At 39.4% G+C, this 23814-nt stretch overlaps 1 protein-coding gene across 2 annotated transcripts in view; it reads left to right on the forward strand.

The window, feature by feature from the left end:
* The window catches only part of St6gal1 (ST6 beta-galactoside alpha-2,6-sialyltransferase 1), a 139353-nt gene that overhangs the window by 101547 nt on the left and 13992 nt on the right, over nucleotides 1-23814 (forward strand). For both annotated transcript variants that reach the window (XM_005330992.4, XM_021730321.3), the window contains exons 4-5: nucleotides 712-1369; nucleotides 10432-10529. In XM_005330992.4, coding sequence (XP_005331049.1) covers nucleotides 763-1369; nucleotides 10432-10529 — 705 coding nt within the window. In that variant the 5' untranslated portion in view covers nucleotides 712-762. The remainder of the gene's footprint in view (nucleotides 1-711; nucleotides 1370-10431; nucleotides 10530-23814) is intronic.

Genomic DNA, 23814 nt, shown 5'->3' on the forward strand with positions numbered 1-23814 from the left:
AGCATGAAGCTTCTCGAAGGACGTAGATAAGGCAACTGGAGACAAAGACTCAGGGTGTAGAAATAAAAGGTAGGGGGCTGGGATTGTGCTCAGCGGTTGAATGCTTGCCTAACACGTGCAAGGCCCTGGGTTCTATCCTCAGCACCACATAAAAATGAATAGATGAAACAAAGATATCGTTGTCCAGTTACAACTAAAAAATAAATGTTAAAAAATTTTTAAAGAAAGAAATAAAAGGTGGGAAGGTATAGAAAGCATTTAGGGTTCACAGAGGAAGGAGGGAGTGTCCAAGGGAGTGCTGTGTACATTTAAAGCCCAAATGAAAGCTGAATTTTTCATAGAGTTGTTTAAAGCTGCATAGTTGGTGGGAGGTAGAGCAGGACTAGAATTCACATATTCTAAATGCTTGGCCCATCATCCTCTGTGTGCCTTATTTTATTTATTTATTTTATTTTTTTGGTACTAGGGATTGAATCCAGGGGCACTTAACCACTGAGCCACATCCCCATCCCTTTTTATTTTGAGACAGGGTCTTGCTAAATTGCTTAGGGCCTTGATAAGTTGCTGAGGCTGGCTTTGAACTGCAATCTCCTGCCTCAGCCTCCTGAGTCGCTGGGATTGCAATGTGTGCCACTGTCCCTGGCTGTGTGACACTTATGAATGTTCTTTACATCGTTTTTTTTTTTTTTTTCCTTGTCCCACTCTTTTTAGATTTGTTCTCCTGCTCAAAACAGAGGGGCTTCCCTGAACACAACTTTCATTATGATTCACACCAACATGAAGAAAAAATTCAGCTGCTGTATTGTGGCCTTTCTCCTGTTTGCAGTCATCTGTGTGTGGAAGGAAAGAAAGAAAGGAAGTTACTATGATTCTCTTAAATTGCAAACCAAGGAATTCCAGGTGTTGAAGACTCTGGGGAAACTAACCATGGGGTCTCATTCCCAGTCTGTGTCCTCAGACAACACTCAGGACCCACAGAAGAACAGCCAGGCCCTCAGCGGTCCCAAGGGCTCCACCAAGTCCAATCCACAACCCTCCTTCCAAGTGTGGAACAAGGAAAGCTCATCAAAAAATCTTATCCCCAGGTTGCAAAAGATCTTGAAGAATTATCTGAATATGAACAAGTACAAAGTGTCCTACAAGGGCCCAGGGCCAGGTGTCAAGTACAGTGCAGATGCCCTGCGCTGCTACCTTCGGGACCGTGTGAACGTATCCATGGTGGAGGCCACAGACTTTCCCTTCAACACCTCTGACTGGGAGGGCTACCTGCCCAAGGAGAACATCAGGACCAAGGCTGGGCCATGGCACAAATGTGCTGTTGTCTCATCAGCAGGATCTCTGAAGTCCTCCCAACTGGGTCAAGAAATAGGTATGTCAAGATTGTTCTCTGAACAGCCCATGCTCCCAGGCAGTGCCTGGGCATATTAACAGTCCTGGAGACAAGGGCCCAAGGGTGGCTTGATGGACCATTGGAGCCAGCCCAGAGTGATGTTTTCAAGTGTCTTTCTCGGAGTTGGAAGTGCCAGAGGGATATTTGAAAAGATGGGAATCCAAGTCCCCTAGCATCTTTATCACCAAGAGTAGCTTTATTTTTAACTCTTTCAAATATTGGTGTTCTGCAGAGTATTTCATTTGTAAAGTGTTCGATTGCTATCTATAAGCAACAATTTGAAAACCTTTGAAGCAAGGACCTGCATTCGTAGGTTCTCAAATTCTATTATTTTATGCAATTCATGAGGACTGTTTCGGCCTCAACTACCTGGGTAATTTTCAACTTTTCTCTTTGGGGAAAAAAGTAATAAGAGCAGGAATTGGGGGCTGGGGCAACCTTCAGGGGGTTCATAAATCCCTAAATTCCATGCAAAAAAATATTCATGGAGTATACAATGTGTGTGTATGTGCCAAGTCTCTGTGCATTTCTCCAGGGAGAGGTTTATAGGTTACATTTATTTTCAGAGGGCTCTGTGACCCAAAAAATGGTTTAAGAGTTAAACTGGTCAAAAGTACTGGTCAAAATATATCAGTTTACTTTTCTTGAAACCTGTTACAGCGAATAAAGGAAGTCCACCCATATTGGTGAACTTACACAACAGAGAGTTACTGATTCACTTAAAGTCCCTTATTTCTCTTATTTTGAGATAAAATATTTTCCATTATTGTGAAATGAATCAGGCTATAAAGAGAGCAAAACCCAGGTAGGCTTGCTCTTCAGTTAGCCTGGAGGTACTGGAGCAGGTGAGGTCATATGTCTCCTTTTCCTTTTTTTTTAAAAAAAATTTTTTAATTTTTTAAAAATAAATGACAGTGGAATGCATTACAATTCTTATTGCACATATACAGCAAAATTTTTCATATCTCTGGTTGTATATCAAGTATGTTCACACCAATTTGTGTCTTCATACATCTACTTTGGTCATGATGTCTATCACATTCCACCATCCTTGCTAACCCCCTGCCCTTCCCTTCCCCTCCCACCCCTCTGCCCTATCTAGAGTTTGTCCATTCCTCCCATGCTCCCCCTCCATACCCCACTATGAATTAGCCTCCTTATTTCAAACAAATATATAAAAAAATATTCATCATCTCTAGCAATTAGAGAAATGCAAATCCTTTTTTATTTCCTCCCTCTGACTGCCAGGAAAAACGGTTTGAATTAGAGCATGGTCTCTCACAGAAGAAGTAGAGATGCCAATTGGATTCTCTAGAGCAGAAAAAAGTGGTGAGATCACATTTTCTACCTCCCCAAATAGGCAGTGCTTATTTAATGAAGGCTGCCAAGATGACCAGCCCCACCCCAACTTGGACCTTAGCCTTTTTGGTTTCTTTTGGACTTTGTTTTCTCAAAATTAAATGTTTTTGCTCATGTTCATCCATGCTAGCACCAAATTTCTTTCTGTATTTCTCATTTTTAATGCAAAGTGATAATTTTCAGAGTTGCCCAGATCTTAGGTGGTCCTTCTTCCTGTGACGTTATCATTGTCTACCTGGTTAAGATTGGGTTGAAGTTTAAGGTAGAGCCTGGTCTCTCTGTGAATTGTAACCATATTCTTTATTTTTATGAACTCCTTAAAAGTCTGAAAAAACTTACAATAAATGTTAATTGAAATAATCTTGTATACACTATACTGACAACTTCAAATAAGTTCCATGGAAAAATTTTGATCCTGAGATATAACATTGTACGTTGGACTTCAAATATTCTGACTTTCATAGTGTATATCCTATGGGCATTTAATTTAACAAATATTTTAAGGCATTCATTCATTTACTTTTTTTAATTCATGAATTCATCAATCATACCAAATAGGAGCTTAGAATACAGAGGAGCAGGGAAAGGGAAGACCCTTTGGTGAAGCCCATGAATCCCAGGTACTATGGACTTCCCACTGCTGCTGGAGTTTTTTAAGCCTGTTCCCAACTGTTGACTATATCATTTAGTTTCCAATTGTTTAATCTTACAAGTAATACTGCTAACAAGTTTTTTTGTGCAGAAAAATCAAAGGAACTACTACTGTCCTCCAGTGGGAAAATAACCTCAGGAATGGGGTTAAAAGACCCAAATAAGATAAGTTTTGTGGCTATTTTTATTTTAACTTTTTTTTGTCCATTTCACGATTGTTTACTAGAGAGACTGTGTAAGGTATTATCTCCAGCAGTCCTACAAACCAGGCAATGATGGGCTTGATAATTTTAATTATTTTTGATAGCTTACTTACACATGTATAGTATATTTAGATTTGTTGGAAATTTCACTTCAAACAATAACATATTTTTAAAATGCTATTGCCAGTAGGAGAGACACTCACTGTGCACCTGCTCAACACTGTGCTCAACATGCCTTTTTAAAAATTTTTTAAATACTGAGGATCGAACCCAGGGCCTTGTACATTGAAAAGCAAGCACTCTACCAACTGAGCTATATCCCCAGTCCAACATGGCTGCTTTTTTAATCTTCCCAGCAGTCCTGAGAGGCATGTTAGGTTATTGTTCCCATTTTGCTGATGAGCCAACTATGGAGGCTCAGGAGATTTATACTACTGGTTGACAGCAGACTGGGGTTTGATGGTGGTCATTTGACTCAAAGACATCCATGCTTAGCCCCTCTGCTCCTGTGCCTCACAATGATTCTAGCTTCATGAGAAATGTGGAAGCATTCATCCCCTGTTGCTCTCCTAGGGGGAAGGAGAAGAGCATGCTGAGTTGAGGCACAAGTGAAAAGCAAAGGGAAAGAGGCAGAGTGTGTTTGGGCATCACAGATGATCCCTTCTGGATGGCATGTGAAGGAAATATTTAGTTTCTCCTGCCACAATTAGAATGTAGTCTTCTATAAGTGGTTATATATTTATTTTTATTTTCATTTACCCAGTGGGTAAAGAGGAATGAGGAACAAGGCCAGAAAGATAGCCAGGGATCAGCTCTTAGAGCATGGTAATAGTCACCATAAGGACTTCTGGTTTCATTCTTTAAGCCATAGAGAGCTCTGGAAGGTTTTTGAGTAAGGGGGGAATGGAATGGTGTGTGCTTTGGAGTGATCTCTCATTTCTCTATGAATCCCCCCTCCTCCATGGAGACTGTTAATTAATCTCTCCATCATTAGGGACTATTGTCATACTCAGATAAGAAATGCCAGGCCTGTCTGGCAGTGGAAGTGGTTGTGGAGAGAAAGGGCCTGATTTGAGAGGCACCATGAGGCGGAAGAGCCAGAATTTAGTTTCTAAACTAAAAATGACTTTGAAGAAGAGGCAGGAACCAGAGTTTCCAGCCTAGGACAGGGTAATCATATCACAGAGGAGTGTGATTCTGGAGGAAGACAGATTCCATTTGGGAATCCTGAGTCTTAATGGATTTTTCTGTGTAGATTTCTATGCAGTTGGATATTTGGTTTTGAAGAAGGAGTCCAGTTTGGAGATTGGATTTAGGAGTCATTTGTATGAGGTGATGTGATAATTATAATCTAGGGAAGAGGACTGATTAGAAAACCTAGACAAGGGTTTACATTTTAAGAACAGGGAAAAAACAAAGGACAAGTAGAAAAATTCAGAAAGGCCAGAGAGAGACTTATGGAGACTCATTTGGGTACCATGATAGAAGGCAAAGGGGAATAGCAATTGCATCAGAGTCTGTAGAGGTGGGGAGTATTCTTTGGCAGAGTGAGAACTGAGAAGAACTGAGAAGAACCTTGTGTTAAGTTGCTCAAAGGATATGATTGGTTATATCTGAATTCACCAAACTGTGCTTGTAAGGGGCCAGATAGTATTGAGTTTTTTGCTTGGAGGATCATAGAATGTCTGTACAAGTACTTCACTCTACTGTTGTAGTGCAGTAGCAACCATGGGCAACAGTAATAAATGAAAGGGCCTGGCTATGTTCCAATAAAACTTTATTTATAAAAATGAGGGGTGGGCCAGATTTGGTTGCAGGCCATGGTTTCCTAACCCTGATCTATAGTATATTTAGTTTCTCCTGCCACAGTTAGAATGTAGTCTTCCATAAGTGGTTATATATTTTTTAAAATTTTTATTTGTTCTAATTAATTATGCATGAGAGTAGAGTGCATTTATGCACTTTGATATATCATACATATATGATATATGTATGATATATCAAATTTTTCTGATTGTACATGTTGTAAAATCAAATCAGTCATGCAGGCATATATGTACATAAGGTAATAATGTGTGCTTCATTCTACTATTCTTCCTGTCCCCATACCCCTCCCCATCCCTTTACGCCCTTCTGCCTAATCTAAAGTACTCTATTCTTCCATAGTGCCCCCGCCCCACTCCACCCCTCCCCCACCCCATATTGTGTATTACCATCCGCATATCAGAGAAAACATTCTGCCTTTGGTTTTTGGGATTGGCTTGTTTCGCTTTGCATGTATTCTCTCACTCTATCCATTTACCAGGAAATGCCATAATTTCATTCTTCTTTAAAAGCTGAGTAATATTTCATCATTTATATATACATATATATCATATTTTCTTTATTCATTCATCTGTTGGATGAATAAACAGATTCAACATCTGTTTCCATAGTAAACTATTGTGAGTTGAGCTGCTTTAAACATTGATGTGGCTGTGACACTATAATATGCTGATTTTAAGTCTTTTCGATATTAACCAAGGAGTGGGATAGCTGGGTCAAATGGTGGTTCCATTCCAAGTTTTCTAAGGAATCTCCATTCTGTTTTCCAGAGTGTCTGTACCAGTTTGCAGTCCCACCAGCAGTGTATGAGATGAGTGTGCTTTTTTCCCACATCCTTGCCAACATTTATTGTTGCTTGTATTCTTGATATTTGCCATTATGACTGGAATGAGTTGAAATTTCATAGGCTTTTTTTTCCTTTTTTTTTTTCCTTTTTTCTTTCTTTCTTTTCTTTCTTTCTTTCTTTCTTTCTTTCTTTTTTTTTTTCTTTTTTTTTTTTTTTTGGTGGCACTGGGGATTGAACCCAGGGCTTTGTGCATATGCATATGAGGCAAGTACTCTACCAATTGAACTGTATCCTCAGCCATCAGTGTAGTTTTGATTGCATTTCTCTAATTGCTAGAGATGTTGAACATTTTTTTCTTATATTTATTGATTAATTGTATTTCTTCTTCTGTGAAGTGTCGTCCTTAGCCCATTTATTTGATTGGGTTAGATGGAAGGACCTTCCATGCTCCTGGATAGGCAGAATTAAGATTGTTTAAATGGCCATACTACCAAAAACCCTATACAGAATTAATTTTAATTCCTATTAAAATCCCAATGATATTCTCCATAGAACTAGAAAAAAACAATCATGAAATTCGTTTGAAAAAATAAGAGAACCATAATAGCCAAAGCAATCCTTAGCAAGAAGACTGAAGCAGGAGGCACCACAATACTGGAACTTAAACTATACTACAGAGCCATAGTAATAAAAATGGTATGATATTGATACCAAACAGACATATATGCCAATAGAATACAGAATAGAGGACACAGAGACAAACCCACAAAATTACAATTATCTTATACCAGACAAAGGCACCATAAATATACATTGGAGAAAAGATAGCTTATTCAACAAATGGTGCTGGGAAAAATGGAAAGCCACTTGTAACAAATGAAATTAAACCTCTATCTCTCACCCTGCACAAAACTCAACTCAAAGTAGATTTTCAAAGAGTATCTATAGTATATTTAGGCACTAGAACAGAGACCCTGCACCTAATAGAAGAAAAAGTAGGCTCAAATCTTCACCATGTTGGTTTAGGATTTGACTTCCTTAACAAGATCCCTTCCTTACTTGAGAAGTAAGATAAAGAATCAATAAATGGGATAGAGTCAAACTAAAAAGCTTCTTCTCAGCAAAAGAAACAATCAGTAATGTGAAGAGAGAGCCTACAAATTGGGAGAAAATCCTTACCACATGCACCCCAGATAAAGTATTATTTTCTAGGTTATATGATTTTGAAAGCTAATTTGAAAATACAAAAAAAATGTTTAGTGATAAATTGTGATAGAATTTCTTTTATCATATTTTTTTACTTAATTAGTTACTACACTTGGAGGTAGTGAATTTTGATCTATTTATGAATTTACTAGCTTGAGCTGTTTGGGTTGAATTTTGTAGACAGGTAATTATATCATATGCATATAGTGATGCATTTATATATACTTTCTTTTTCTTCTTTATGGTCTCTTCTAAGTTAGGGAGAACTGGTAGCTTCTGTTTTCTGCTTGTCTGACTTATTTGCTGGGATCCTGTTAGCTGTAGATTTTTCTTGGTGATTTCCTGGAGGGCTGTGTGAGTTTGAAAGTTCTGCAGCCTTCAATAGCAAAGGATGATTTGGCAAACAAGGATCCCACCCCTTTTCTTTAAGATACCAAGTCACTGGCCTTTTTCATGATTTTTTTTTATTATTGTTGTGTTTTGAAAAATTGAATCCAACCTTCTCACCAGGCCTTCCCAGCCCTGCACTGTCAGATTCCTGCTGACCTCTTTAACTGCATCCTTGCTATTTCTTCCTTTCACTCACTCATCTCCAGCCAAATCCTTGCACAGGACTTGACTTTCACAATTGTGGCATCCTCTAGTTGGGATGGACTTCCCTGGGCCCTTTCCATGCCTGGCCAACCTTTGGGTCTCAGCTCTGAGGTATTCCCTGAATCATCACTCTAACAAAAAGGGTTTCCCTCAGTGCTCAACTCACTTCACACAACTCACAGAACTCACTTTATGTGTCACACAACTCACTTTATGTGTGTCGGTTATTCGTCACACTTATATTACACGTAGGTTGTTCTATTTATTAATTATCTCTCCATGCAGTAGAATGTAAGGTCTTTCTTTCTCACAACCATTGTCTCCAGTGCCCAGAACTGTGCCTGGCATAGAGTAGGCATGAACGAAAGATTCTCCTTGCTTATGGTCAACCTCAAGGACCTATCCTCAGCCTTCTGTGCTGGGTATTCTCTATTTACCCTTTCACCCTCATCTTCATTCTTTCCCATCTGCATCTATTTCCTGGAAGTTGAAATTGGGTCAGTGGCTGTTCCTCTCCCACTAGCTTTGATTTGGAACTGGCCAGGAGAAGCTCCAGCTTGAAGCTGCGAAGGAGAGTGTCTCCAGGTGTGCCCTGCAGAGTTACCTCTACCCTTGACTGAAGATCGCAGCCCCTTTCAGGCAGCTCTGTCAGTCTCCAGCTTCTCCTGTTCCCTTTCAAGCCAACTAGAGCCAAAGGAAAGAGGAAAGAGAGGTGACTGCTTTCCTGAGGTTTTAGTATACACACTGGCGTCAACCTCAGCCTCCTTCTTGCGGGCTGAGGTTGTTAGCAGAGGCTGTGTTCCTTTCCTGAAGACCATAGCTCTTGACAGTGGCCCTCCTTAGCCCATGTCTCTGCTCCTAGTATTATATTACACATAGGGGATAGTAATGGCAGCCATCCCTGGGGTAGTACAGCAGTCAACTCTGGGGATCAGTCTATTCCATGCCGATTTTCTTAAACTCTACCCACGACTTTGTAAATAGTCCTTTTATGAAACTCTCAGTTACTTAACTGGATTCTCACTGATAATTTATTCATCTGTGGAATGACAAAGTTGACTAAGTGCAGTTTCTGATGGATCTGCATCTCTTGTGACTACTAGTGACTGCTTTTGAAACCAGTGACTGATTCCAACAAATCTTGTTGCAATTGAGTTGTATAAAGATATACCTCCTGCCCTATTTGCTGTCCAGTGTGCCTCCCCTTTGGTTGATGAAATTTGGACTGTGCTTATCTCAAACCACTTGGATGACATTTTATCCTGGGATTGGGGATAGGGCTAAGTTGTTTCCCTGAAGGAGGTGACTGCATTCCTGAGGTTTAGTATACACAGTGGTATTAAAACAAAGAGGAAAGTTCCCCCCAACACTAACTTTGTGGTCATCCCCTTTCCAGAACATTTTATGTGGAACCAAATGTCTTTTGTTTCCCAGTCCCATCTGAGTGGATAAAGAGCAACCCCATAAAAGCACACATGGAAGAAAATGAGACTATAGATAATTGGGCTGAACCCCAAATCTGGTGCAGATTTTGATGGTGAACCCCAAACTTGCTTGATCAAGTAAGGTTAGGATGAGCTCTTGTAAGATGTCAGAGACTCAGGGCTAGGAAGATTCTTAAAGGTCAACACCCTCCCCCATCAGATTGGTCAACTTCTCCAAGTCTTTCAAACTCTGCTTAAATAGCTTCAAAGAGGTAGGGCCCAGGAATTAATCAGGTGTTTTAGAGATGGTTTGTTTGATCTTGATTGGATTTAATATTGTATATTCTTTCTGACAAAGTGTTTATTAAAACAAAACGTGGAGTTTAGCATTCTGACTTCCTGTCCCATTTCTGCTGGACCAGGTTTTTGACCCTTGTATGGGCCTCAGGTTCCCAAGTGGGACACTTAGGGGTGTTTTGGATGCCATAGTGAATCCCTTCCATTTGCTGGGCATTGCCCATTTTTCCGAGTGCATTGGCTGCTTTGTACTTGTACACAGACTGCATATATGGTAGTGTCTTTATTTTCCTGATAGGGATAGAAATATGATCCACTGGTAATACCTAGAGAACATTTGGTTTGTTCCTTTGATACCTGGAGTAGTGATTACACTATAAAGAGCACACTGACCCTGTTCACTTTCCTGCCATGTCCCAGCACACTACTGCCATTGGATGGGTTTCATGAATGAATAGTATGGACCCCTCTAGATTTTGCAGCGATGGCAGATAAGTAGTCATCTCCATCTACGGCCTTGACCTGAGAACCACACAAATATTCCTTTTCCCCCTGTGTAACACGAGGTTGATAAAGATCAGGAGGCAGTATTGTCTCACTCCCTCCCCTTCCTCCTGCCTTTCTCCCTCCTGTCCTTCTCTCTTCCTGCATCTTGCTATACTCATCACATCTTTTCTATTTCCTTGTGGTTTACAGATGGTCATGATGCAGTCTTGAGGTTTAATGGGGCACCCACGGCCAACTTCCAACAAGATGTGGGCACGAAAACTACCATTCGCCTGATGAACTCTCAGGTAAAATTACTGCTGTGCAGATATGGAGTGCGAGGGAGACCACACAGGGCTCCAAAGCAGAATGTATCTACAAGGCGCTCATCAAAGTGCCAGATTAGTTAAGTCTGTCAACTTCCTGAGTCCCAGGTTCTTCACTTGAGGAGGAGTCAGTGATTCCATGACCCAACCTTGGGATGTGTTCATAAGAATACCCCATGGTATTAGTCTGCAGTGACGGAGCTGTCTTAGACCCAGGAAAGACAGTTCTGCTGAGGGCATACCTGGGGTGTTATGTGAGCAGAGAACATCTAGGGGAGACTGAGGACATCTAGGGGAGACTTAGGACTTCGGTGAAAAGTGAATGAAAAAATATGTGAGATTGCTTTATAAGCAGGGAAATGTTATGCAAGTATAATAAGACATCCTCACCGTAGGACTGTGTGTGATATGTCCTAGACATCATTACTTCATGAATTTCCACAGGTATTTAGCTTCCTGAGCTGTTTCCAGGTAGCACATGTTGATTTCTCAATATCAACAGAAAGTGGAGAAATATTCTTGCCACAAAGTTCTGTTAAGAGATTTAATGAGTGGGAGAAACTAGATTATACACATCAAAAACTGCAGGATAGCTAGGTGTGGTGACTCACATCTGTAGTCTCAGCTACTCAGGAGGCTGAGGCAGGAGGATCACTTGGGATATGCGGTCACCCTGGGCAACATAGTCAGATCTGTCTCATTGTTTTGGTTTGTTTGGTTTTTCTTTGTAAAACCAATCAAACCAAAACAATGCATGACAGGGCTGCAGATTCATTCAAAACCACTGATGTTTACCTTTTTTTTTTTCTGAGAAAGCATATGAGCACTGGGTGTTTTGATATAAATGTTTAATCTCTATTTACCTGCCCTTGACTTGAGGGATGGGGTGAATCATGGAACTGATCAGAAACACCATATCAGCACTTTCCTGGTGGAATGTGCATTTCTGCTTTCCTGTGGAGGGCTCCACTGCTTTATGTCCTTCTCTATATTTCCTGACTTGTGGCAGTTCACCAGCTGAGCTGAAGCTGCTTCCTGCATAGCATATTTCTATTGGAGGCCCATAACCCTAAGAATCCTTTTATGATGGGACAGGGGTTGAAGAACTTAACCATCTTGTGTTTTGTTCTTCCTCTAAAACCATTTTTTTAAAAAAAAAGATTCATTTTCAGCTGGGCACGGTGGTGCATGCCTATAATCCCAGCAGCTCAGGAGACTAGGGCAAGAGGCTTGTGAGTTCAAAAGCCAGTCTCAGTGAAAGCGAGGTGCTAAGCAATTCAGTGAGAGTCTATCTCTAAATAAAATACAAAAAATAGGCTGGGGATATGGCTCGGTGGTCGAGTGCCCCTGAGTTCAATCCCTGGTATTCCCAAAAATAAAAATATAAGAAAAATAATGCTATCACGGTAGCATCCTCCAGTAGCCTCTAGATACTTCCAATGCCTGTGTGCTATTCCACCTTATATTTTGGGTTTTTATATTACCTTTATTAGTAGTAGAATGGGGAGGTTTGAAAGAAATGGTTTGATTAGCAAGAGATTCTCTGTGGCCTCTAAGCTTGACTTTGAAAAATGGTCAGTATTTGGAGAAATAGCAATAGGGAGGCACTATGGAAGATGTAATTGGCAGGACAGAGAGGCACAGGAAGTAAGGGAGGAGGCATTCACAGCCCTGACTGGGCTGGAGGTGAAGATGTGGCAGGATTCCCATTGCTCTCTTCAGGGAGATGAGGCTGGACCTTCAGGGCTGCTCAGACTCTGGCTCGTCTGGAAATTCGGAGAAGTTAGGACTAACTTTTCCCCTTTCCCTACTCATGCCCCAGTCACAGAAATTCTGTAGCCAGAAAGCACTGTAGGGAGCACAAACACCTAGCTTCTATGTCTGTGTGAGATGCACATAAATATCTGGGAGGGAATTTTTATTTACCTTCCATTCACACATTCAGAAAATATGCATAGTATTGCCTCCAGTGTAGCAGTTGGTATGTGGCCTGTGCAGTTAGTCTATCTGGGAATGAAACCCAGCTGTGTCTCTCACTACCTAAATGATTATGCCCAAATTATCTATGTCTTCATTTACTCATTTCTAAAGAGGAGGGGTAATAATGGTATTTTCCTTGCAGGGTTGTTGGAGTATATAAATGAGAACAATCTATGCAAAGCAGTTAGAACAGTACCTGGCACATATGTCAATATATCTTAGCTGCTCTGACACTTTATATATTCAGGTATAAGCTGAGAGTGGGGGATACAGTAACAAACAAAACAGACTTAGCCTCTGTTCCTATGTTGCTTACAGATTCAACCCAATAATTATACAAATAAGCCTCAAGTTGCAATTGATAACTTCAGAAGAGAGGGTCAAGGTGTTAGGAGAGCCCATAACAGGGACATTTGAGCTAACCACTGGAAGTGAGGATGACTTCCTAGAGGTGACAATTAGCCATTTAAGGGGAATAAGAGTAGATGATGAGAAGGTTGGAACATGTGCTTTTCAGTAAGATGAACAGCATAGGCAAGGTCTTGTATGGAAGGAGCAGAAGATAGGAAGGAGTAGGGGTAGAAAGAGGTGGGTAGATGTGGGGTGCATGGTGAGAGATGAAGCTAAAGGTAAGAAGTCAAGTCACAATGCTGAGCCAAATTTTCTTTGCTATGTCATGATAAGATTTGCATTTTGTGAACAGCACTATCCTCCATCTGATCAGAGAGGCTGCAGTAGATAGATACAGGAGCTTTTCTTAGTAGTCTGTACTACAAATGCTGGCAGGTTGCAACAGAGTTGGAAGTGAAGGTGAATGTGAGAAAAAAAAATGCACCTAAGAACTACTGTGCATGTGCAGTCAACAGGCTTTAGTGTTGGCGTGGGTGTGAGAGGTGAAAGAAGTAAAGGTGCAGCTCAGTTTCTGGCCTGTGTAACCAACGTAACTGAAGAGCCCCAAATTACTGCCTTTGCAGGTACTTGAAAGTGTGTTGGCTGGTGAGGGTTAGAGTCAAGGAAGAAGACAGAGATAAAAAGTGTGCTTCTAGATGTGTTTGGTCTGAATTATCTCTTAGCTGTAAAGACAGGTCATAAGTAGGCAATTGTCCAAATAGGGCTGAGGTTTAGTGGACAGGTCTGGGCTGGAGAAGAGAATAATGAACTGTGTGTATGTACGTGGTAACAAAGCAACAGGATTGAAGGAGAGCCCTAGAGAGAGTATAGGGAGGAAAGAGGTCCTACCCAGGAGCTTTGGGTGAGAAGAGCAGAGAAAAGAGGAGGTAGTGGGGAATGGTGCCAGATGCTGCTGAGGAGCCAATTTAGGTGAAGACTGAAAAGCAGCTGCTCTCTTTAGGTGACTAGAGGCCTCTGGTGACATTAGCAAAAACCTTCTGGGGAAAGTGATGAAACCAGAATCCAACTGGGGTATACTGATGGATTGGGAGGGCAAACGTGGATGTTTTTTTTTTCTAAAGTCTGACTCTGAAGCAGAGGAGAGAGAAAGCAACAGGTGGAGAAAGTCAATAATTCCAGGGCCTGTTTTTATTCTTTCCATCTTTTAGGTCAGAAAGAACCAAATAAAGAAAGTAATGTCAACCCCAAATTAAAGTTCCAGTTTCCTTTTGAGAATGACATTGTGGGAAATATCATGGATGAGATCAATCGTGGCAGAGACAAAATGACTGGGCTTTTAGATGGACATTTTCCAGCCTCCCTTGCAATTAAATATATTGGGTGACTGAATTCTAATCAAATGAGGTGATTATATATGCCACTTCTAGAACTGCTCCATAAACTTTTTCCTATGCACTTATTCTTTCTCTGGTTGAATGTAAGTAAACACAACAACATTCAAAGTCATGTGTTAAAGATGGAAGAACCACAAGGTGGGCTGGGTCCATCTTAAAGGAGAGCCAGTTGCCCTTAGGAACACTCATTGTGAACTTCATGTGTGCAAGAAATAAATTTTCTGTTGTATTTAAAAAAAATAAAAGCCAGGGGCAGTGGTAGAGGGAGGATTCTGGAAACACGGTAGAGGAGGAAGCATACTGTCTTCCCACCTAGACAACCACTGCCCTGCAGAATCTGTAGATGTCTCACTGTTGTGGAACTTCAGCGTCCAAAGTAAGCTTGAAACCTCCAGGGAAAGATTTGGATGATAAATCATGGTTAATTTCAATCAATCTCTGCTGTTAGCATGTAGCAGCCATCCATCCCGTCCCTTTGCCCCAGGATAAGCAACTGTGCACATGTTCCTACAGCATACTAGACCCAGCCTATAGGAGACAGAGTGGGAAATAAGAACCTACCCTCAAATCCCGGGGATAGTGGGGGTCTGTTCTCTGATTACTAATAGCTGCTTCTTAACACAGGGGTACAAAGATTAGGTAGCCACCAATCACTATTAAACCCCCTCCCCATTGTCAGGAACACCTTCTCCTCTGGCTGAAGTAAATTTCAGGGGATTTAAAGGCCTGGTGGCTCCTCCTGCCCCGGGCCCACTTCATTTTTCTCCCTTAGGCTTTTTGGGAGCCAAACATTGAAAACTAGGTCACTTAAAACAACTGCAGATATGGAATGTGTTAGTTGGCTTTAAGTAAGTAAGATAATCAACTTAGAATAAAAGGTTTATTTTGGCTCACACTTTTGAAGGTTTCAGTCCATGAACAGGTGATTTCATTGCTTTTGGCCCTTGTCCACAAGCAAAAAGGGTCCCAGTGTGCTCTCAGGGCCATGTCCTTAAAGACTTGAAAATATCCCACTAGGGCCACCTCTTAAAGGTTCTACAACTTCCTATTAGGGCCATTCTGAGGAAAAAAAGCCTTTAACTTATGGTCTTTTGGGGGTCATTCTAGTTCCAAACTATAGCATGGGAAAAATTAGAAAGTCATTGTGCAAGTTCAGAAGGGTTGGGCTCAGAGAAGACCTAAGGAATAGTTTGTATAACTCAGGCTGATTTTCAGCAAACATAATCTCTAATAATTAAACAAACAAACAAACAAAAACAACCACAAACCTTAGGAAAGGTTGTGAATCTGACTTCCAGAATTATCACATTATTAGATTCAAATGTCCTATTTTGAAAAGAAAATCACAAGGTTCACAAAGAAATAGCAAAGTATGGCCAATTCAGAGATAAAAATAAACCAATAGAAACATCTCTGGAAAAGAGCTGAGGGAAGGTTTATTAGATAAAGACTAAAGCAATTGTCTTAAAGATACTAAAAAAAAAAATAATAAGCAAACAAACCAACCAAAGGAAGACATGGATAAAATCAAGGGAATGATATATGAACAAAATAGAAATATCAATAAAGAGGAGGAAAAAACCTAAAGAGAAACTAAATAGAAATTTTAGAGCTGTAATGTGTAATAATTAAAATGAAAAGCTCACTTGATAGATCCAAAAGCAGATTTTAACAGACAGAAGAGAAAAATCAATGACTAGAAGATAGAAATATGGGAATCATAGAGTCTGAGGAACAGGAAGAAAAAGGATTGAAGAAAAGTGAACAGAGGCTAAGAGACCTCTGGGATACCATTAAGTGGATCAATGTATGCATTGTGGAAGTCTCAGGAAAAGGAGAGAGGGACAGAAAGGATATCTGAAGAAATAATGGCCAGGAACTTCCCAAATTTAATGAAAGACATGAGCATATACATCAAAGAACTTCAACACATTACAAGTAATATGAACCCAAAGAAACATTGAGACATATTGTAATCAAACTGTTGAAAGCAAAAGAAAGATCTTAAAGGAGCAATTAAAAAGATAGTTTAAATGATGATATCTATATTCTTAAACCTTTTGAGACTTAATTTGTGACTTAACGTAGAGTCTATCTTAAACTATCCTCAATAAGATTAGGATTAGTAGCATATTTGCTACTAAATTTCAGAAATTCTGGATGCCAGAAATTTGAAATGTTAAAAGGAAAACCAAAAACTGCTTACCAAGAATCCTATATCCAGCAAAACTGTCCATCAAAAACCAATCAAGACATTCCCAGATAAATTAAATGGAGAGAGTCCATTAACACAGACTTGTCTCATAAGAAATGCTAAAAAATATCCCAGCAGGTTGAAATGAGAGGATAATAGACTGTAACTAAAAGTCATACTTACTAGACTAAACTCAAAGCCATATAAAAAAATAAATATCTCAGCAAAGGTAAATATGTGGCCAGTTATAAAAGCTAGTACTACCACAGCAATGGTGTATGACTCCATTTCTTGCCTTCTACATGATTTAAGAGAATAACACATTTTAAAAAAAACTATTTGTCTAAAAGTTGGTGTATTGTAACTTATTTGTAATTCAACATTTCATTTTTGTCCATAATTTAAGAGCATCTAACAATTGTTAGATTAAAATGATTTTTTTGGACATACAGTTATAGAAATGTAATTTTATGACATCAGCAATGGAAAGATGGAGATATTAAAGGAGCAAACTTTTTATATGTTATTGAAATTAAGCTGGTGTAAACTGGAATCAGAGTGTTGTAACTTTAAGATATTAAATGTAATATCCATGGTTACTAGTTTCCGGGGTTTTTTTTATATGATAGCAGAATGCATTACAATTCTTATTACACATATGGAGCACAATTTTTCATATCTCTGGTTGTATACAAAGTATATTCACACAAATTTGTGTCTTCATACATGTGCTTTGGATAATAATGATCATCACATTCCACCATCATTATCAGTTTCCATTTTGTTATTGATTTCTAGCTTTGACCTATTTTGGTCAGAGAAGATATTTTAAATGATGATATCTATATTCTTAAACCTTTTGAGACTTAATTTGTGACTTAACATAGAGTCTATCTTAAAAAAATGTCCCAAGTGCACTTGAGTTTTGGGGGATGAATGGCCAGCATCTCATTGGGGATTCTTCTTTCTGCCTAGAAGGGTAAGCCACCCTAAAACTTAAAATCTCAAATAATTAGTGAATAACAAAACACAAATACTCAGAAATATATTTACAAAAGGCAGAGTCCCCGGTAGATCTAGTCTGCATGGGTTCTGGAACTAGACAAAAACAAAATGGCTCCGGTGGTTTATTTAAGGGAATACATGAAAGGCAGGGATAAAGTTTCAAAGGCAGAGTCTTGCTTCATGATATTTTGCACTCAGCAGGTTGATTGACATCTTGGCAGGTCACACCTATCTCAGGTGCTGTGTGGGCCAAGGCAGAGCGGAATAGAGATTCACATTGTTCTTGGGCAATTGACCAGAGGAAATGTCTATGGTCTTTGCCAGATACCAGATGTCTTTATCCACGAGGCTTCCATACACAGTGACACACGAGCAGCCTGTGGACGGCTCCTGACATTTGAGAAGAATGTGTATTCTATTGTAGTTGGGCAGTGTTCCTGTATGTCTGTTAGATCTAGTTGGTTTATTGTGTTATTCTTCTGTTTCCTTCTCTTTTGTCTGGTTGTTATCCAGAGTGTGGTGTCAAAATCTTCAATTATTTTTGTAGAACTACATACACATATTCTAACAATCAATGGAGAAAAGAAGAAATCACAGTGGAAATTAGAAAACATTTAGAGATGAATGAAATGAAAAATACAATATGTAAAATTTATGGGATACAGTGAAAGCAGTGCTAGAGGGAAAAATGCATAACTCTGAAGTTTGGGGCATTGATATGATGTCACATGGAAAGTTCTGCTCCTGACCTCATGTGGTGGGTCACAAGCCAAAATGCAAGTGGATCAAAAAATGTCATAAAGGTATCTTCAGTCTATGTGTGTAAAATGTATATGAAGCCAAAATAAATTTTGTGTTTAGACTTTAGTTCCATACCTAAGATATCTCATTAGTATATGCAAAATTTTGTAAACCTGAAAAAAATCTGAAATCAAAACATTTTCAATCCTAAGCACTATGGATAGAAGATAACCTAAATCTTTAAGATGAAATACTGCTCAAAACAAGTGGATTAAATACAATTCGTTTGAAAATCCCAGTGATGTTATTTGCAAACCTAGAAAAACCCATCCTAAACAAAACAAACAAATAAAAACAGCATACTACAAGGACACAGCCACATCAATGTTTATAGCAGCACAATTCACAATAGCTAAACTGTGCAACCAACCTACATGCCCTTCAATAGATGAATGGATAAAAAATAATGTGGCATATATACATAATGGAATATTACTCAGCAATAAAAGAGAATAAACTCATGGCATTTGCAGGTAAATGGATGGAGTTAGAGAAGATAATGCTAAGTGAAGTTAGCCAATCCCAAATAACCAAATGATGAAAGTTTTCTCTGATATAAGGAGGCTGATTCATAGTGGGATAGGGAGAGGGAGCATGGAAGGAATAGACAAACTCTAGATAGGGCAGAGGAGTGGGAGGGGAAGGGAGGGAGCGTGGGGTTAGAAATGATGGTGGAATGTGATGGACATTATTATTCAAAGTCCATGTATGAAGACACAAATTGGTATGAATATACTTTGTATACAACCAGAGATATGAAAAATTGTGTTCTATATGTGAAATAAGAATTGTAATGCATTCTGTTCTCATATATATAAAAAAATCATATGGAATCACAAGGAACCCATTAAGTACTTAGAATAATCCTGAAAAAGAATAAAAAAGCTAGCAGACTCAACACTTCTTGATTTCAAAACTTATTTCAGCGCTTCAGTAATCAAAACAATATGATGCTGGTTTAAAATCAGATATATAAAATTACAGAATTTAACAGAAAATTCAGGAATAAACCCTTGCATATGTGGTCCATTGAATTTTACCCAGTGTGTTAAGATTGTTGAATGGGGGAAATGTCTTTGAAGAAATGGTGCTGGGAAAACTGGTTATCCACATGGAAACCCATTGATGTTGGACCCCTAGATAATATCATATACAAATAATAACTCAAAATAAACCTATGGTCTAAATATAAGACCTAAAACTATAAAACTCTTAGAACACAACATAGGGCAAAGGCTTCATGACATCAGATTTGAAAACGATTTTATAGTCATGACACCAAAAGCACTAGCAACAGGAGAAAAACATACAAATTGGACTTAATGAAAATATTTTGAATCGTGCATCAAAAGGCATTCTCAACAGAGTGAAAAGAAGACAGAATGGGAGGGAACATTTGCAAATCATATATCTGATGAAAGATTAATGAGTTGAATGTATAAAGAACTCCTAAAACAACAAGAAAAAACACAATTCAAAAATGAGCAGAGGACTTAAATACATTCCTAGGAGGTATACAAATGTCCTGTAAGAACATGGGAAGATATTCAACATCATTAAGCATTAGGGAAATATAAATCAAAACTACCATGCAGTACTACTACCTCACTTTCATTAGGACGACTTCTATTAGGAGAAATTGAAACCCGTGCATTGGTGGAAATGTAAAATGGTTAGCAACTGTGGAAAATAGTATGGTGGCTCCTCAGAAAATTTTAAATAGAACTATCATATGATCCATCAATTCCACTTCTTGGTACAGAGTTAAAAGAATTGGAAGCAACATTTAGAACAGGTACACCCATGTTCAGAGCACAATTATTTAGAATATCTAAATGGTGGAAGTAACCCAAGTGACTATTGATGGGCGAATGAATAAGCAAAATTTGGTATATACATATAGTGAAGTGATACTCAATCTTAAAAATGAAGAAATTCTGACAAGTGCTGCAACATGGATCAACCTTGAGGTCATAATGTTGAATGAAATAGACCAGATGCAAGAAGAAAAATGTTTAATTCTCTTTATATGAAGCACTCAGAATAATGTAAATCATAGAAATGAAAGTAGAATGGTTAATTGTCAGGACCTAGGAGGGAGGGGGAATGTGAAGTTATTGTTTAATGGGAACAGAGTTTTGATTTTATAAGACTGAATTCTGGAGATGGATGACAGTGATAGCTGCTTAACAATGTAAATGTATAATGTCACCGAACTTTTAAGTCCACTTAAAAGTGGGTAAGATAACCAATTTTAGTTTATATGTATTTTACCACAGTGAAAAATAAGTCAGCGGAGGAGACAGTCACAAAAGGACAAATACTGTAGGATCACAGTTACCAAGACCTAGTGGGAGGAAGGAATGGGAAGTTGATTAATAGGCCCTGTGTTTCAGTTTGCAAAGACCAAAAAGTTCTGGAGGTGGATGGTTTTAATGGTTTCATAACATTGTAAATGTACTTAATGTGACTGAGCTATATAAACAATGGCTCAAGTGATAAATTGCATTATATGATAGTTTATCACAATAAGTTATTTTTTGGACCAACAGGGAGAAACCAGTTGATAAAGGGAAAAAATGAATATAATTAAAAGAAGAGACAGTTAAGTAGTTCCTGAGATGGTGAGGGTGATTGAGCATGCCCAGTGGAGAATTAACCCAGTTGGAAGGAATCAGGAGTGAAGAAGAATAAGAGGGGTACAGCTGAAGGTAGTTTAGGATGCAAGGTCAGAGGCCCGGCCAGGCTGGAGGGAGAATAGGGGGAAAGAGGTTTTAATAGAAAAGGTTCCTGCAAAGTTTGAAATGGTCATTGAAGAAGAGTGAGTGAATAAGTAAATCTGAGAAATGTAGTCAGATTTCCAGGCTATGCTGGGCCACTTTGAGGTTCAAGAACATGAATTTAGAGAGGAAACCTATCACCATGTGATACCTGGGTGGTATGATCTGGAGGTTGGTAGGCAGCAGCAACTGAAAAGAGGTATGTATGAAGTAGCCTGTCCTTGGGTACCTCTTTGTGGTGTTTTGGTTATCTTCACTTGAAGAACTAAATTTGAATCCTGCAAAGATTCTGGAATTTTATTTAAAGGTGAGGCAAGATTACCTGGAAATTAAAAGTACTGGAGTCAAACATTACTGGTTAAATTCCTCCTGCAGCTCTTCATACATGAGTGACTTGAGCAGGTTGTTTTATTGTTTTGAGCCTCACTTCCTTCATTTGTAAAACAGAAAGAACAGTTACTATGTGAGATCTTTGTAGGAGCAAATGAAACACTAAGCAAAGAGATGGGTAGGCAGCAAGTGCTTTGTAAATGGTGATGGTCATTACTGAAGCATGAAGGCCTGCCCCTGCTTGTTTGGGAATGACTATGCCTTCTGCAATCTCCCAGAGATGGGCCTTTTATCTCCTGGAAGGGGCGGTGAACCAATGTTTTAAATGTAGTACAATGCAAGTAATCTAAATTGGCTATCTTAGCCACTTTTTAGCATCTCTGCAGAAGGGGCCCAGCAGAAGGCAGGAAAAACTTGTGTTAAAGCATCATTTTTTTAAAAAAGGAAGATCATGACTCTTGTACAAATAAAAAAATAATTTTTTTAAAAGAGAGAGAGAGAGAGAGAGAGATAATCTTTTTAATATTTATTTCTTACTTTTTGGCGGACACAGCATCTTTTTTTGTATGTGGTCCTGAGGATCAAACCCGGGCCACACGCATGCCAGGCAAACGCGCTACTGCTTGAACCACATCCCCAGCCCAATTTTTGATAAAGCTTTTATTTTACTCATATAAGGGAACCAGGCAGATGTTACAAGTGGTTCAGAGAAAAAATTAAAACAGCACAAATTTGGAGTAAAATTAATGAAACTGTTTTTGTTTTGTTTTGTTTTTCCCCCCCCATGATGTAGGGCAGGGGGAGGAGGAAAGTCACTTAAAACTCTTACTGGGCTACACTTGAGTGAGCAGGTTTTTCAATTGCCTATTTCTAAAGTGCACCCATAGAATAAGAATGGGACAGAGAGGGAGGGTGTGGTGTAGGCAATGCAGAATTCTCTGCTGAAGGATCGTATTTTTTCTTACACTTCTAGATCCCTGTGCTCCCCATACTGGGGCTGAGAGGTGAGTGGCCCACTTTGCAGGGCATACAATCTTTCCTTTCCTACTCACCTCAGACACACAGACCTTCATTTACTCCTCCCATAAGCACCACCAAATGTCTGGGCTGTTGCTTGAATACTCTAGTTGTGGGCAGCTACATAACAGTACTTCTTAAAGTACTGAATTGTGACCAATACTTTTTTATCATTGCTCATCTTGATATCCCAGGAAGCTGGTGGTCCATTCTATCTTTTGTTTGGTCAGTTGTTCTAACTACTGTATGTCTGTCTCTTTGTGTGGATGTCAGTCTGCATGCTCACCATTGCACAATAAGAGCACTTAGGGTTCTGCCTCTGAGTTGCTCATTCTCTTCTCAAATAGGACCTCCTGCCAGTAGCTCTCTTCTGACCCGGGCTGGTGTTTGTTCAGCTCCCTCCTCGCATGGCATAGGGTAGCACTGTGCACATCTGGGTCATGACAATGTCATGGAAAACAAAATGATGTTTGTTTTTTTTTTTAACTTAGAAGGTGGCTTTTTATAGAAAATTGTCATCCCATGAAGTTTCAGCTCAGCAGACCCATCCATACCCATACCAGATGGTGTTATGAGATTCAACAGGAAACCAATACAGTTAAAAGTGGGCCTTTAAATAAATCTAGTTTTGACTATAAACTTAAGAAGGTTTCTGTGAGACTCAGCTGAGCACCTGCTGTGCTTATTGAGCCTGAAAGAGGAGACAATGGGACAAGAAGACACAGTGGCTTCCTCAGAAGCTTTTCTGCTAATTGGGGAGAGAAAACCTACCTCCCATGCGTAGGGATAGGGCGTGCTGATGAGTTCAACCAGAACATTCACAGATGACTTAATGGGGCTTATCCTGGAATAATAGCTGGTACCATTTATTAAATACTTACACTGTCAGAGGGCCTTCCATGTCTTATCTCCATGTCTGGATAGGCGTTGGCGGGGGCAGTGTGTATGTGGAGGAGGTTGGATTTCCATCAACAGTGGATCTAAAAACAGCTAGGGTGAGCTGGGTGACGTTGATGGAACCTCTTTAGTGTAGTATTTTGGCATCACGACTTAGGAGCTGAAATCTAAACATGATGGATGCATGAGTTTTAGGACTTTTTGATTTTGCCAGCAGCACATTCTGTCACTGATCTTTTTCGGAATCAGAAAAGGGCTATTACTTTTCATTGGATTGGGCTTGCCTTCTTATTCCAAGGCTCCTCGTTACAAGTGTTCAACATGTCAGAGCTGCAGTCAGTCTTCTTTTCCTTGTGAGGTTTGCCCATCTGCTGGATAGCCAGCTGTCCATATTCCATTTAGTCAAGCAAATAAGCTTCCACAAAATCCCTGATCAATATGAAAAAGAGCAAAGTGATGCAATTTCTTCCCCTTAAGGACTTTAGTTGAGGAGAAAAGTCTCAGCCTCCGTCAAACAC

Source organism: Ictidomys tridecemlineatus, chromosome 3 (assembly GCF_052094955.1).
Source record: "Ictidomys tridecemlineatus isolate mIctTri1 chromosome 3, mIctTri1.hap1, whole genome shotgun sequence".
NCBI lineage: Eukaryota > Metazoa > Chordata > Mammalia > Rodentia > Sciuridae > Ictidomys > Ictidomys tridecemlineatus.